The 14,796-nt window shown below is 35.2% G+C and overlaps 1 protein-coding gene across 6 annotated transcripts in view; it reads right to left on the bottom strand.

Moving 5' to 3' along the window:
• Positions 1-14,796, bottom strand: part of PTPN4 (protein tyrosine phosphatase non-receptor type 4) — a 224,592-nt gene that overhangs the window by 34,738 nt on the left and 175,058 nt on the right. For all 6 annotated transcript variants that reach the window (XM_058434299.1, XM_058434298.1, XM_058434300.1 and 3 more), the window contains 2 exons: positions 10,405-10,530; positions 8,020-8,178 (listed from right to left, as the gene is read on the bottom strand). In XM_058434299.1, the coding sequence (XP_058290282.1) occupies positions 8,020-8,178; positions 10,405-10,530 (285 nt within the window). The remainder of the gene's footprint in view (positions 1-8,019; positions 8,179-10,404; positions 10,531-14,796) is intronic.

Here is a 14,796-nt window from a genome sequence, read left to right as displayed (position 1 = left end):
TCTGAAATTTTATAACATGGCATAAAATATAACTGCAAAAGCAGCAAGTGAACAGTAATGCCCACTTAGCCTAGATGTCTGCATAGAAATACTTCAGGGCACAAATGTTCTAAATTCTGCCAAGTCTACAAAGACTGCATCAGAGCATACATCCCTCTTTTTCAGCGAAAGCTTCATTGAGGTCTGCCTTAATGGCCAGGGCTTCCAGGTCCCAAACGTGGTAGTTCTTATGTTACTTTCAACTGCCAAGAATACAAGCTTCTAAGGGCCCATACATTCAAGTATTGCTTGTCTAGGGAAACGTTTCCATGGATTGGAATAGAGATATGTAACTCAACCATGGCCTACTACATAGGATTAGAGCACACAGAGATGGACATCCCTTAGCAGAACTTAAGAGATGCAACATTTTTAAAAGGCAGTTGATAGAGTCTCTAAAACTTTACAAACACCAGAAGTAACTGGACTCGACATATATAACAGGTCTCACCCCTTACTTGGACCTAAGTGTAACCACTTAGGCAATATAATTAGAAACTTTTTCTGCTTTTGCATACAGTTGTCATAACCAGGAAACATTTAAAAGCTAAATTTAAAAGCTGAGAAAAAAACATTAAAAACTAAAAGCCTGTAGGAAAGGGTATAAGGTAGAGAACATATGAAAATGGAGTCAGGGCAACCTTCCTTATTCTTGGTCCAGCTATCAGTTTAAATACAGCGCCAAAATATACAGGAGAAACTCAAGCCTGATCAGCAATGGCATATCTAAGTGAGCCAAACCTGGTGGGTATGGGCCTAACAGTGGCAATACTCAGTTACATGAGAGGGACAGCACTGATTCTATGGCACATTTTGCCAAAACTGTTGAATCTACTTCTGGGGTTACAAAAAACACCTCCAGAGGTGGTTTTTATTGTGCAATTCTGATTAGACATTATTGTCCTAAAAGAGCAGTTATAAATTCATGGATTATGGGCCAATTTTGGCCAACATACATTTGGACCATTCATTGTTTTTATAAAAATAATTGAGTTAAACAATTACATTTTTTAAATTGCATACAAATCTAGATTTTCAAGATGAAAAATCCGGAAGCTCCGGAAAGAATGGGCCTGCAGTACCAGTTGTTGAACACTGTATAAAGCCAAGTGGCAGCTGCTGTCTTTAGATGCAGCATGAGCTCTATAATCTACACAAATCTCCATCCCGTGCTACTTGCAAGACTCCAGGTATTTGAGAATAACCTCTTCTAACCTCTTTTTAAACATTCAAAACAAGCAGGTAGATACAGATAGGAAAAGAGCCCAAGTATAAATGCTGGGGTTGGGATTTAAGCCAAATTATAAGGAAAAGGTGAGGAGAATGGAGTATATTAAGATGAAGATGAAAGGACGGTAAAACTTTGGATTTCAGGACAGAGCTACCTGCCTTCTCACTGTCTTATGTAACTTTCTTATTAAAGTAACTTTTCAGAGAGTGGCAGACAGGCTCTCCATATGCCTGACTGCTGCAGAGGGTTAGGTTAGTCTAGGGAGCTCTTCTAATTTAATTACGTACTCTCACAGTAATCCCTGTAACTGTTTCCCTTTTCTATACTTCCAATTTCAATAACCAAACTCTATACATACATAACCAAACTCTACACACACACACACACACACACAGACACAAACACACACACACACTGAAGTCTATAAAAGTAATCAAGGATGTCAACACAGACTCCTGAAATTCAAATATTGGGCAAAGGTTATCAATTACATTTTTAAAGACATACTCCAAGAATATTAATTCAATTTACTTTAATGAGTAACTTTCTTCTTCATTTCTGTTGTACAGCTATCATATATATTTATTACTTAAACAGTTATCTAGGAAGATGACTTTCATAGGTAAACCTTGCATTATAATTAGAAATGATACATTAAAAATAATGTCATGATATGTAAGAAACCTGCACATTGTGCACATGTACCCTAAAACCTAAAGTATAATAATAAAAAAAAAATGTCATGAAACGTCCAATTCTTAAAAACAATACTATTTCTAAGTGCAGACACACAAAAATCTGCCAAGTATAAGAGAATGAAGAGACATGATGCAATTTGGAGAATAACCAGGCAGCATAGTGAAACACAGCCCTGTCAGAAGTTCCAGCTGGTACCCTCGAGGAAGAGACTTTTAATTTTCAAAGAAGGCCAGCATTTACTAACAGGCAATTTAGCCAGGAGTAGGGAAATAGAAACTAAAGAAAGAAGTAGGGATCAGGGTTGTAGCTGGAGACATACAAGTGGAGGGAATCATCTGGCTTTAAGGAAGGGAGCTGGAAAAGATCTGAGTCAGGGAAAGTGAGAAAAAAATGCAATCCTGAAGGGATTATTTTATTACTTTTAAAAAAGAAAAATGAACAACCCTTGAAAATCATGAATTTTTTTTAAAAAACGGTAAAGGCACATAGAAATTGCCTTTAATTAAAAACGGTAATTGTACATAGAAATCTGTCACAGAAGCATAAAATTTATTCCAATAGACTAGAAAACAAAAACTATATTCTTGTTAGACACTAATACAAATGTGCCAGAAATTATGGCTCTTTTAAAAACTCTTATTTTCCAGCCTGGCCAACATAGCAAGACACCATCTCCACAAAAAAATAAAAAAAAAAAAATTAGCTGGGGATGGTGGTGTACACCTGTAGTCCCAGCTACTCAGGATGCTGAAATGGGAAGATCATTCAAGAACGGTAGTTTGAGGCTGTGGTGAGTGATAATTGTGCCACTATGCCCCAGCCTGGTAGACAGAGAGACCCTGTCTCTTAAAGAAAAAAACAAACCCTTATTTTCTAAGATGTAGATCAAGAGATCATGTCTCATTTAACTATAATCACTACTGTCATTCTAGTCTTCAATTACGCATTTAACCCAACTTGTACTCTACTTATATTACATTAGATACAGATAAAATTCTGATTCAAAATTCAGGCTTCTTAACACTTTGGCTACTTTATTCTGATGATGACAGTGTTTCAAAGTAAACGTCATTCCAGGTTGATTACTAATTAATGCACAAGGCACTTTAAAAAGCTCATGTAAACTATCAGGGAAATGAGTAATATCTAAGAATAGAACTGACAATGTCATGTGATTATATCAGTAGGAATCTATTCCAAAATAAGCCTCCCAGCGACCTGAGATTCTTGGTTTCAATCAAACTCAAGGTGTCTGCCCTTAGCTCCCAAGTGCAAGTGACAGAGCCTGTAGCCAGAGATGAATGGTAAGTAAGCATACTGCAGCTACAGTGTCCAGGGACCTGTAATTAGTCTTGATGCCACAAATACAGCATCTAATATGTTACATTCTCTAAGTCCCCATGGCTTGATATCTCCTTCTATTCAAACCTTCTTTGATTTTTTTATTTCCTTGTCCTAGAATAGCCTAGTATTTGAAGAGTTCACAATATATTGCTAGACTTGATCAAGAGTGGAATAGGAATTGGGGACAACTGAGTTGTAGACGGAAATCATCAGCACCAGTAGCTGAGAGGGGTGGAGGAAAGGCAAAGCTTTGAAGACCAAGCAAAAGGAACTGAAGAGGTATGGACAAAGCTGTGGGGATTCATTAGATAAGACTAGAATGGAATAGTCCAGCAAAGAATGGCTCAGGGAAATGGATTTAACACTTGAGGATGGCCAGGCACGGTGGCTCACACCTGTAATCCTCCCAAACAACTTGCGACGCTGAGGCAGGTGGATCACTTGAGCCCAGGAGTTCAAGACCAGTTTGGGCAACATGATGCAACCCTGTTTCCACAAGAAATACAAAAATTAGCTGGGCATGGTGTCATGCTCCTGCAGTCTCAGCTACTTGGGAGGCTGAGGTAGGAGGATTACTTGAGCCCAGGAGGTCGAGGCTGCAGTGAGCGGTGATTACACCACTGCACTCCAGCTTAGGCAACACAGCAAGACCCTGTCCCTAAATAAACAAACAAACAAAAAGCCACTTGTGGATTATGAAGTCTGCCTAGAATATCTTGTGATAAGGGATTTAAGAATAAACTTGAGAATCTGGAGAATTCCTCACTGTGTTCAACCAGATGCTCATACTTCAAATATCCAGACAAACTGTTGATAATATATTAAAAGTTGTCAGAATATATCCCAAGAGCTTAACTGAAAAAAGCTATATAATTATTATATGCTTATAGCAACCCTTTGAGGTAGATATTATTATCACCCTGTTTTTTAACAGTGAGGAAACAGGCTTACGGAGATAAAATAACTCACCAAAGGTCATCTAATTAGAAGTAGTAGAACCATGTTTTAAACCTAGTCTGAATCCAGAGCTTGTGCTCGTAACCACTATGATATATAGTTGCATCTAAAAGAAAGTAACTGCAAAAAGGAGGAAAGTTATTTTAAATCAGAGGTTTCCAAACTTTTTGTGGCAGTGGAATCTTTTCCTTAAAAAAAAAGTTTCTCAGAAGCCAATTTATAAAATAGATAAATGCTAATAAGCATCCCCCCGTCAGTATCTGAGGCCTCAACAGAACTCCCAGAACTTATAAGAACATATCCAGAATATGACTATTTTACATCACTTCGTTTTGGTTATAAATAGTAACACTGCTATATTTTAAATTCTAACAGAAATTACTTATATTTTAATGAACAGAAAGCAAGATTAGTAAATATCAGGGCTTATATGCAACCATATTTAATTGACAACATTTCTAACTCAATTGTTTTAATATATTTAAAACCAATAATTTGCCTAAAATGTACTAGAGGAGGGGGCACCAGGGCTCAAAACACATACTGTACACAGTTTACCCACATAAAAAATTTACCCACATTAGCCGGGTGTGGTGGCTCATGCCTGTAATCCCAGCACTTTGGGAGGCCGAGGCAGGTGGATCACAAGGTCAGGAGATCGAGACTATCCTGGCTAATACGGTGAAACCTCGTCTCTACTAAAAATACAAAAAATTAGCCAGGCGTGGTGACGGGCGCCTGCAGTCCCAGCTACTTGGGAGGCTGAGGCAGGAGAATGGCATGAACCCGGGAAGTGGAGCTTGCAGTGAGCCGAGATTGCACCACTGCACTCCAGCCCGGGCGACAGAGCGAGACTCAGTCTCAGAAAAAAAAAAAAAAAATTTACCCACATTAAAAAAAATGTACTACTCGTGTTAACTTTTGGTTGTTAAGAGAAAATAGAGATGGCAATATAATTCTAAAAGTGTTCCAAATGCCCAACATTCATATTGGGGCTTTTTACCAAAAATAACTTGCTTATCTTAAACTCTGACCTTTTTTTTTTTTGGTTTTGGTTTTTAAAAGATGGTGTCTTGCTGTATTGTCCAGGCTGAGGTGCAGTGACTATCCACAGGCGCCATCATGGAGCAATACATCCTCAAACTCCTGGGCTCTAGTGATCCTTCTGCCTCAGCCTCCTGAGTAAGCTGGGACAACAGGTGCACACCACCACACTTGGCAATCTGACATTTTGGAAAATGTTAAGTGGAGGGTAAATAATGAAAATGTTATATTCGAGTGTACTATGCTGGTAGCAGAGCAATATATTGTCACATAGTAGCAAGAGGTTTGTTAGAAATGTCAATCAAGATGTGCGAAAAAATGTGCACAATTTATTTCAGTCCACTGAGCTTTAAATTTTCTTATAAATGCTTCAACAACAGCAGTGAAAAAAGCTTATTTTGCAGTTAATGCAGCTCTCTGTTGCCACCTTTAGAAATTTGTATCCTAATAAATTTAACCATCCAATTCACATGCTGTGTTGTAGACTGTGGTCTCCTTTACTTTATCCTTAGCCTATAAATGGTAACTATTCTAGACAGTATAAGCAACCTCCTGTACTCACTTAAATAAAGAATTGATAAGATGATTTTATCTGACAATCAAAAAAAGGAATATGTGAAAAACCTTAAAAAAATATAATTCATTACATGTTGAAATGTTCTGTGCTTAATCCAATACATCATTTAAATTCTTTTCACATTTGGACAACAGAAAAACTAAAATCTATGGATTCCAAGTTGCAAAGTATTTTATCTAAATTGCAAATCAAAAAACATCTATAACATCTTGTTGGGAATACAAAGTTCTCCTGGCTGATTCTGCTACAGAAAGCCTGAGTTTCTGTTCTGTAAATTGGGACAAGTGTTCTAAGTGTGGCTTTCTTATCTATAAAATGGATATTACATATCTTTCCTATTTCACTGAATTCTCCTGAATAGAACAGTGAGATAATTTATGTAAAAGTGACTGTAAGCAACTAAGTAAGTTATTACTATTAAGCTTATCTTTTCAGAACTCTCTCATTATTCTTAAGGTTAAAAACTGGTTGAATGTCAAATGCAGTAAGATAGATTCAAAATGGAATACAAACACATAAACCTTATAAAATATATGTCCAAGGAGAAGGCTCCAAGCATTTTATATTCTTATGCACAAGAGAGAAGAAGCAAAAACTCTTCACAGTTCCAAGCTACCCTGAACTTGCTTCTCCACTCAAGTCAGGAAAGTAGAATAAAGGTGTTTTGAGATAGCAAATGTATTAGTCCATTCTCATGCTGCTATGAAGAAATACCTGAGACTGGGTAATTTATAAACAAAAGAGGTTTAATTGACTCACAGTTACACATGGCTGGGGAGGCCTCAGGAAATTTACAATCATGGTGGAAGGCACCTCTTCACAGGGCGGCAGGAGAGAAAATGAGTGCACGCAGGGGAAGTGCCAGACACTTAAAAAACCATCAGATCTTGTGAGACTCATTCATTATCACAAGAACAGCATGGAAGAAATGACCCCCATGATTCAACTACCTTTACCTGGTCCTGCCCTTGACACCTGGAGATTACAATTCAAGGTGAGATCTGGGTGAGGACACAGAGCCAAACCATATCAGTAAGTGATTTGGGGGTTTGTGAATCTATAGATTTTACATGTGAGGCCAGGCGCGGTGGCTCACGCCTGTAATCCCAGCACTTTGGGAGGCCAAGGCGGGCGAATCACAAAAATGGATAATCGGTGAAGCCTTCTCTACTAAAATTTCAAAGATTAGTTTCACATTTGGCCTTTATCCCGCATAATTTTTATCCGGAGGCTGATCAATATTTCAATCATGTCCTTAATTACTATACTTTTTAAAGTTTCCAAATTAGAACATATATAATTATTAAAAATCAACCGGAAAGTTTAGAATTATAACTTCTAAAGTAATAAAATATTAAATCTCCCATCAATCCTATTTCTCGCCAACTAATTCCCCACAGGTATCATTGTACAGTGTGTATCTGTCCTATTTCTCCATTTTTAATAATATATACACACAATCAAAATGTTTTACCAAGATATACATCACACAGGCTGAACTCCTACTTGTTTTGATAGCTCAGCCAGTCTTCCTTGGTTTACCCTACCCAGGGACAAACAAGACCCTACTCTCTTCCATCTACCTACTCTCTTCCACTACCCTGTACTCTCTTCCACCTACCACTCTTGGGCCCACTCTTTACCCCTGATCACATTCACTATATCTTACACCAATTTCTCCTTCTCAAGAAATAAATCTTCTTACCTGTCTACATAGGTAAATTAAAAAATCTTCTTACCTATCTACATATCTTGTAAGTATTTTAATTTTCTCAACACTTTTTACTCATACTTATGGTTCTTTTCCTTTAAAAATATTAAGAAAGCTCTGCTTTAACTACCCTCCCCCTTGACCAGAGTGCTACATTATCTGCAGAAATATTTGAATTTATACACTAAAAACTGAAGAACTGTCTAAGTCAACAAAATAACAACATAGTGACTGGGTGGGGGAGGGAGAGGCAACAAGAACTCTCAGAAACAAATGAGCATAATTGTAAATATATAAATTTTGAAAAGTTGCATAATTAAAATCTTGTATCAAATATCCTAATTTCCCAGATTATTTTAAGTAACGTAATTTGGGGCATTTGAAAATACAGAGGAAGCAAAATAAAAAAGCTCTTACGGTGATGATTCCAGAACAATGCTATTAGCTTGTGTTGATGACGGAGATCTCTGATTCACAAACACTTCGCTTGGGGAAGTATGAACCATATGGTCTACCAAATGACCAACTGAAGATGGTCGTAACCGGGTTCCTTCCTGCGTGAATGTAGAATTTCGACTAAATAAAGAGGGAGAAAAACTGAATAAAAATATGCTTTAATTCAAAATTTCCAAGTTTCTTAATATATGGGCATGTGTTTTTAAGTCAAGCCATGTTGACTAAGCAATCTCTGAAAAAGACAGTGTAATATAAACAGAGAGAACAGAGAATGGGTAGTCAGTGATCTGAGTTACAATCAACAATCTGCCAAGGATTCTAATCATAAAGTTACCTACTATCTCTAAGTGCCTTAATGTTTCTAGGTATTAGTCACTACGATTTTGTCTTATTCAGCATTTATAAAATAAACGGATTAGAATAAATGATTTAGAAATATATTCTAGTCTGAATTATTTTTTAATTGTTATAAATGTTTTTATATATGGGACTTTCTTTGAATCCTTAGAATAGATACTGAATACTATATTGCCATCCTCTTGACAGTCACACAAAGTAGTGTTATTACAATTTTTAATTACAATATTTCAGTACTTATGTATGTGTCAGACATTTCTCTAAGCATTTCATTTAATCCTCATAACAGTACTATAAGAAAGACATTATTATAAATATAATTTTGTAGATGAGAAAAATGAGACAAAGATTAACTTGCCAAAGTTCAAGCATACAGTGATTCCAGGGCCCATGCTCTTAACCACCACCTTGTACTATCTCTTCAGAATTTTAAAAAATCTTTTTAGATTATATCTAAAATTGTTTCATTAACCAGAAAACTTAATCAGAGCTACTGCTAATTAGTTACTTGAGTACTTTGGCTTGACTTGCTATTATTTTCTATAACTTGCTATTATTGTTTAATGTTGCTGGTACAAATGGAGAAATGGCTGGCTTGTGCAAAAGGGAAGAGAAAAACAAGGTCTGAATTTTCTTTAGACAAGCTAATGAGGCTTTGAATATATGCAATTATTTATAAGAAAAAATGATAAAAGCAACCTGAAATTGGCAAGATAGAAATTAGTAAGTCCATTTTTCTAGGAGTAACTTTAACACGTAAGTATTAAAGCTCTGTGAACCAAACTGTTTATGTATAAACTGTTCCGATATGGTAGAAGTTTATTCTTCAGCTGATAATAACCTTCAATGCTGTAGCTGTTAGATTTTTTTCTTTTTTTTTTGAGACAGGGTCTCACTCTGTGGTCCAGGCTGAAGTGCAGTGGTGTGATCTCAACTCTGCAACCTCTTCCTCCTGGGTTCAGGCAATCCCCACCCCACCCCCCTGACAGGTGCACGCCACCATGCTCAGCTTATTTTTGTATGTTTTTGGAAAGATGGGGTTTCACCATGTTGACCAGGCTGGTCTCGAGCTCCTGACCTTAAGGAATCCACATGCTTCGGCCTCCCAAAGTGCTGGGATTACAGGAATGAGCCACTGCACCCAGCCACGTTTAGAATTTTATACAAATTTATTAAACATTAACGTGCGTAAAACATTTATGAAAAAAGACATCTTCAAATATTATATTTCATACCAAAATTAAAGTATTTTATAAGTGAACCTTATGGGTTAACAAAGTATGTTAATATGGTGGCACACAATTGTTTACCATTATCTTAATTACATACAACATTTGTAATATTATCAAATTAAGATAACATCTTTGGCTAGTGCATTTGGCTAGTTTATGATCTTATAATCATTTACACCAAAACATACAACTTTTGTGAGCAATGTCAGACTGAAGTACATATACGGTAAGTGCTGAATCACACAGTGCTTTTTAGCTCAGGGAGAGCTAAGCTTATGGGGACCGGTGCTGGAAACCCCTTTTCCTAGGCCACAGAACGTGCTGAAGCCATGGTTGAGGTGGGGGTTTCAGAGAATCACAATCACTTGCAAAGCATTTTCAACAATATATGCTCCCCTAGAAATTCTGCTGGGAATCCACATGAAAAATGAGTATGTCAACAACAACCATACAAGATTTTAAGTCTAACAGATCTTCATTTATCAGGGACTCTTAACTGCGAAAGTTAACTGTTGAGGAAAGTGAGAGTAGGGGGTCCTTATTCAATGCGCTACTCTCATTCCGCAAGTCTATACCATGTTACTTCTGCAATGAGCAGCAGGTGAAGAGAAAATAATGCTCTGGAGCAACAAAAATCATGTTTCACCAAAAGAATTCAATTTTTGCGTATCTTTATCTTCAGGCATAAAAATATACAGCCAATAATTAGAAATTAGCAAAATTCACACCTGATATTGGTCACAAAATTCACACTTACTGATTAGGAGTTCCTGGTGGAGATCGTGATGGAAGGCTTTGTGTTTCTAACCTGTCATCAGATATTGAATTTCTGCTTACTACTTCCCAATCCATTAATTTCCGTGCCAACGGCTTACTTGGGGATCTGTAGAAATAAATTAAGTAATATGTTAAAAGTTTTATTTTTATACCCCAAACTATAAATCAAATCCTAAAATTTGTTTTCATAGATTATGTTCTAGATGAGCAACATAGAGTTTACTTGTAAAAAATTAATGCATTTAGAGGCTATTTACCAAATAACTTCCTAAGAATGTACATTGGCTTTATATGAAGAATAAAGGAAAGATAGGCTAGGAAGAGTAAGATAGAGAATAAGAAGGATGAGAAAAACAGAAGAAACAAGAAAAGGAAGGAGAGAGGTAAAAAGGGAAGGGTTTGCTACCAAATGTTTTCTCAGATGTTACTGACATGACAGATACTACCTACTTCTATTCCAGAGTACCTGGAACACTAGCTTATCTTGGGATGTATTAAATAACTCCTAGCACATTATCTCCTGAATGGTTCTGTATCTAAATCCCAATCCTCTGCCTCAATGAAGACAGAACAAAAATAATTATGCATATTACATTTTATTTACTTACAAAATTGTTTACATATAGTAGGTTAGTGGATTTTTCCCTTTTTTCCAAAAACATTTTGGAGGGTTAATAATTCTGTCTTTTGGTGGGGAGTAAAAGGATATGTTTTGTTACCAATCTATATATTATCAGCTATCCTAATGACACAGATGAAAACTAAGTGATGTTTTAAAAAAAGATCTTGGCTGAGTGAGGTGGCTCCGTGCTGCAATCCCAGCACTTTGGGAGGCCCAGGTGGGAGGATCACTGGAACTCAGGAATTCAAGACCAGCTTGGGCAACATAAGGAGACTCTGTCTCTACAAAAAATAAATTAGCTGGGTATGATGGCAGGTGCCTGTAGTCCAAGCTACTTGGGAGGCTGAAGTCAGAGGATCACTTGAGCCCAGGAATTTGAGACTGCAGTGAGCTGTGATAGCACCACTGCATTCCAACCTGGGTGACAACAGTAAAACCCTGTCTCAAAAAAAAAAAAAAAAAAAGAAAGAAAGATTTGATATTGATTCATTCAGATCAAAAGATACTGATCTATGCAGAGATCATAAACCCTTAGAATTTTAGGAATGTTAACAAATAAAGTATTTTTATATGCAAATTCAGATAATAGACAAAATTAGCTGAAAATGTATGTTATCTCTTTAAATGCCTGGCTTTATGAAGTGCAGAGTTAATGTGGAGGTGAATAATTTAAGCTACATATATAAAGTATATAATAAATCATCTTGTAAACAGTTTTATATTTCAGTAATTAACTGAAGCATATACAAACTATATATATTTTCCATTCTAGCACAATTTACAAAAAATGAAACATCCTGTTGTCTTCCTACAAAAATCAGATCATAAAAATTTAGGTAGAAATACCTATTTGAGTAAAATTTAAAAATGAAGACTATTTTTGGTTATAGAATCATTTTTGGTATAAGAATCATAGGCCTTTGTTGTGTGACTTTGGATTTATTTACAGATTTTCCTATATTGATAAAGAATTGCAGGTAGTATTGGACTTGCTTTTTAGCTCATTGGGATATTTTCCTCTCATCATGTACTATGTATACACTTCTGTATGGCTAAAAAAATAAAACAATTACCAAGGAAGGCACAAAGCAAATGCAATATTAACTCATCTGATTACATTAAAACTTAATAACACTAGAATTCTGACACATAATGATCTCATGAAGTTTGAAGTTTCACTATCTGCTAGAATTTCCTTTCCAATATGTTAAATGTGTAAAAAGAAAGGTTGGACTAACACGCACAATAACACTGACCAAACAGAACTGAACAAATTGTTATTATGTGTACAGTAGGAAGCATTAAAATAATGATAAGGACTCTGAATTCTAGATGTGGCTTCCTATTAGACAGACCTCTTATGTTTCTGTATCTAAATGTATAAATTTATTAGCACAATATGGCCCATAGGTCTCTCCCTACCTCCTGAATTTTATGATTTATGAATATCCAAATTTTCAGGGCAATATTTTAGCCTATTAATTTTACTAAACCACGAAAAATTTAAGTTACTTATGAATCTAAACCACACAAGTGTCCTGTCATTTCAGCAATTCATAGCTAAAACTTTTTTAGTTTGGCCTAATGACATTTCCTTAATCAAAAAACTTGTAGGCATTTTCTAAGACATGGAATGTTATTAGTTTTAAAAAAGATACACTGACTCAGATTTCATTTTCCATAAGTGAATTCAAAGTAATTTAGGTGTGAACATTTCCCATTATCACAGGTTTAAATTATAGGATTTTTTGATTTAAAGACAACTCATGACACCGTTTAGTTCAACCCCCACATATTGCAGCGCAAATTTTCCTATCAGTCACAATGAAAATAAAGTATATTATCTCATGCATAAAACTTTGATTTTTAAAATAAAGATTAACATTTGTGGCTCTATGAATGCTAATTCATAATGTAATAAACTATTATTTCCTCAAATATTAAACTAGAAATGTAAGCTGTATGAAAGTTCACTAACTGTAATCAGTAGATCAACTACTTTCATTTTCTAAAAGCTGGAAAAAGTCATTTGAAGAAAAAAAATTCCAGCACACTCACCTAGTCTGAAGCGTCAGAACACTTTATTGCTGTTAATGGACTTAACATGGCTGGACACTTTGAACTTAAAACCAAACTTCATGTATTTTATTTTATTAACAGTTTTAACCTCAGGGACCCACCCACTCAAGCTTGCTGTCTATGTTTCCTGTTGAGTGTGGAAATTTCAGAGAAAAAAATACCACACAGCATCAGTGTGTTTGCAATGTGGTAAGCTTCTTTTCTGTCTAGGGCACCTTATTTTTCTGTTGTATGAGAACACTGTTTTTCTCTTTTCTTAGATACCTTATATGACAACTGCAAAATGTGAAAGCAATTTGAAGAGGTGATAATCAGTGTATGTGCTGCTGAGGCAAACAGGAAGAGGCGATAATCAGAAAAAAGCAAAACATTTAATGATTGCTAAAAAATTATTATAGGAAAAGTTTAAGGAGGAGCCTTTTCTATCTATTCATATTGCCAACTAAAACCCAAAGGAAAAAAAGAACTCTAGAATTATCTGGTACTTTAAAAAAAAAAACTTAATAATTACTAAAACCATTAGAGAATTTTGGTAGACATATATCTGTTCATTACAATTAGATCCTAACATATTAGAAAAACAATCCCAGAAAAGCTTATCTTTCAGAGAAAGAGAGATCATTGAACAGCCCAGTACTATTACAACCTCATTGTAGCTGATACCTTATTATTTCAGAGGCACCACACAATTCCAGAAAAACAAAACGAAGAGAGTTATCTGAGGCTTATAATACTGAAATTTGACCTCTACTATTCACGGAATAATGGCAGTTTTATAAAATAACCTACTAAACAACTATACATTTTAATAATGCATATACAAAATGAACAACTAAGATGCAGGTATAACTGCTTATTTTTAAAATCTGATATGATCAAAAATTAAAACATTAACACTTATAAAGAAACCATTTATATGTGATATTAACTTAATATATAAATACACCTATGATCTGATACTCATATTAGGATATACTACATACAACTAGTGATCAAATCACATGTTCTATACTTTTTATAAAAGTCAAGCAAGAAAGAAGACACTTATTAAGAAAGGAATAAAAAAGTTTTAAGTATACTGTTATGGTGTTACAACATTAAGAATCAGAAAAATATTTTAAGAAATGTTATTAGTTTTTAAAAAAAATACATTGATTCATTTCATTTTCCGTAAGTGAATTCAAAGTAATTTAGGTGTGAAGATTTTCCATTATCACAGGTTTAAATTATAGGATTTTTTGATTTGAAGACAACTCATGATACCATTTGGTCCAACCCCCTCATACTGCAGTGCAAATTTTCCTATCAATCACAACAGAATGAAAATAAAGTATATTATCTCATGCATTTGATTTTTAAAATAAAGATTAACTTACCATTTATGGCTCTTCTATTAATGTTAATTCATAATGTAATAAACTATTATTTCCTCATATAGTAGACTACTAAATGTAAGCTGTATGTCACATATTACTGTGACATCCTTACAAAGTCTTAGCAACAACTCCTACTCTGGAGGCAGGGACGTGGCTCAGTAAAGGGAGGAATCCTAAAAGTTAAGTTTACAGTTTACAATCAAAGAATTTAACTGTTAAAAGATTTATTGCCATTATAAATGACTAGATTTTTGAACAGCAAAGAAAATGTGCATGATATGCTAGATGATAAAAA

This window comes from Hylobates moloch, unplaced genomic scaffold (assembly GCF_009828535.3).
Source record: "Hylobates moloch isolate HMO894 unplaced genomic scaffold, HMol_V3 SCAFFOLD_24, whole genome shotgun sequence".
Taxonomy (NCBI): Eukaryota; Metazoa; Chordata; class Mammalia; order Primates; family Hylobatidae; genus Hylobates; species Hylobates moloch.
The sequence above is the reverse complement of the archived record's forward strand: the minus strand, read 5'-3'. Positions and strand labels throughout refer to the sequence as shown.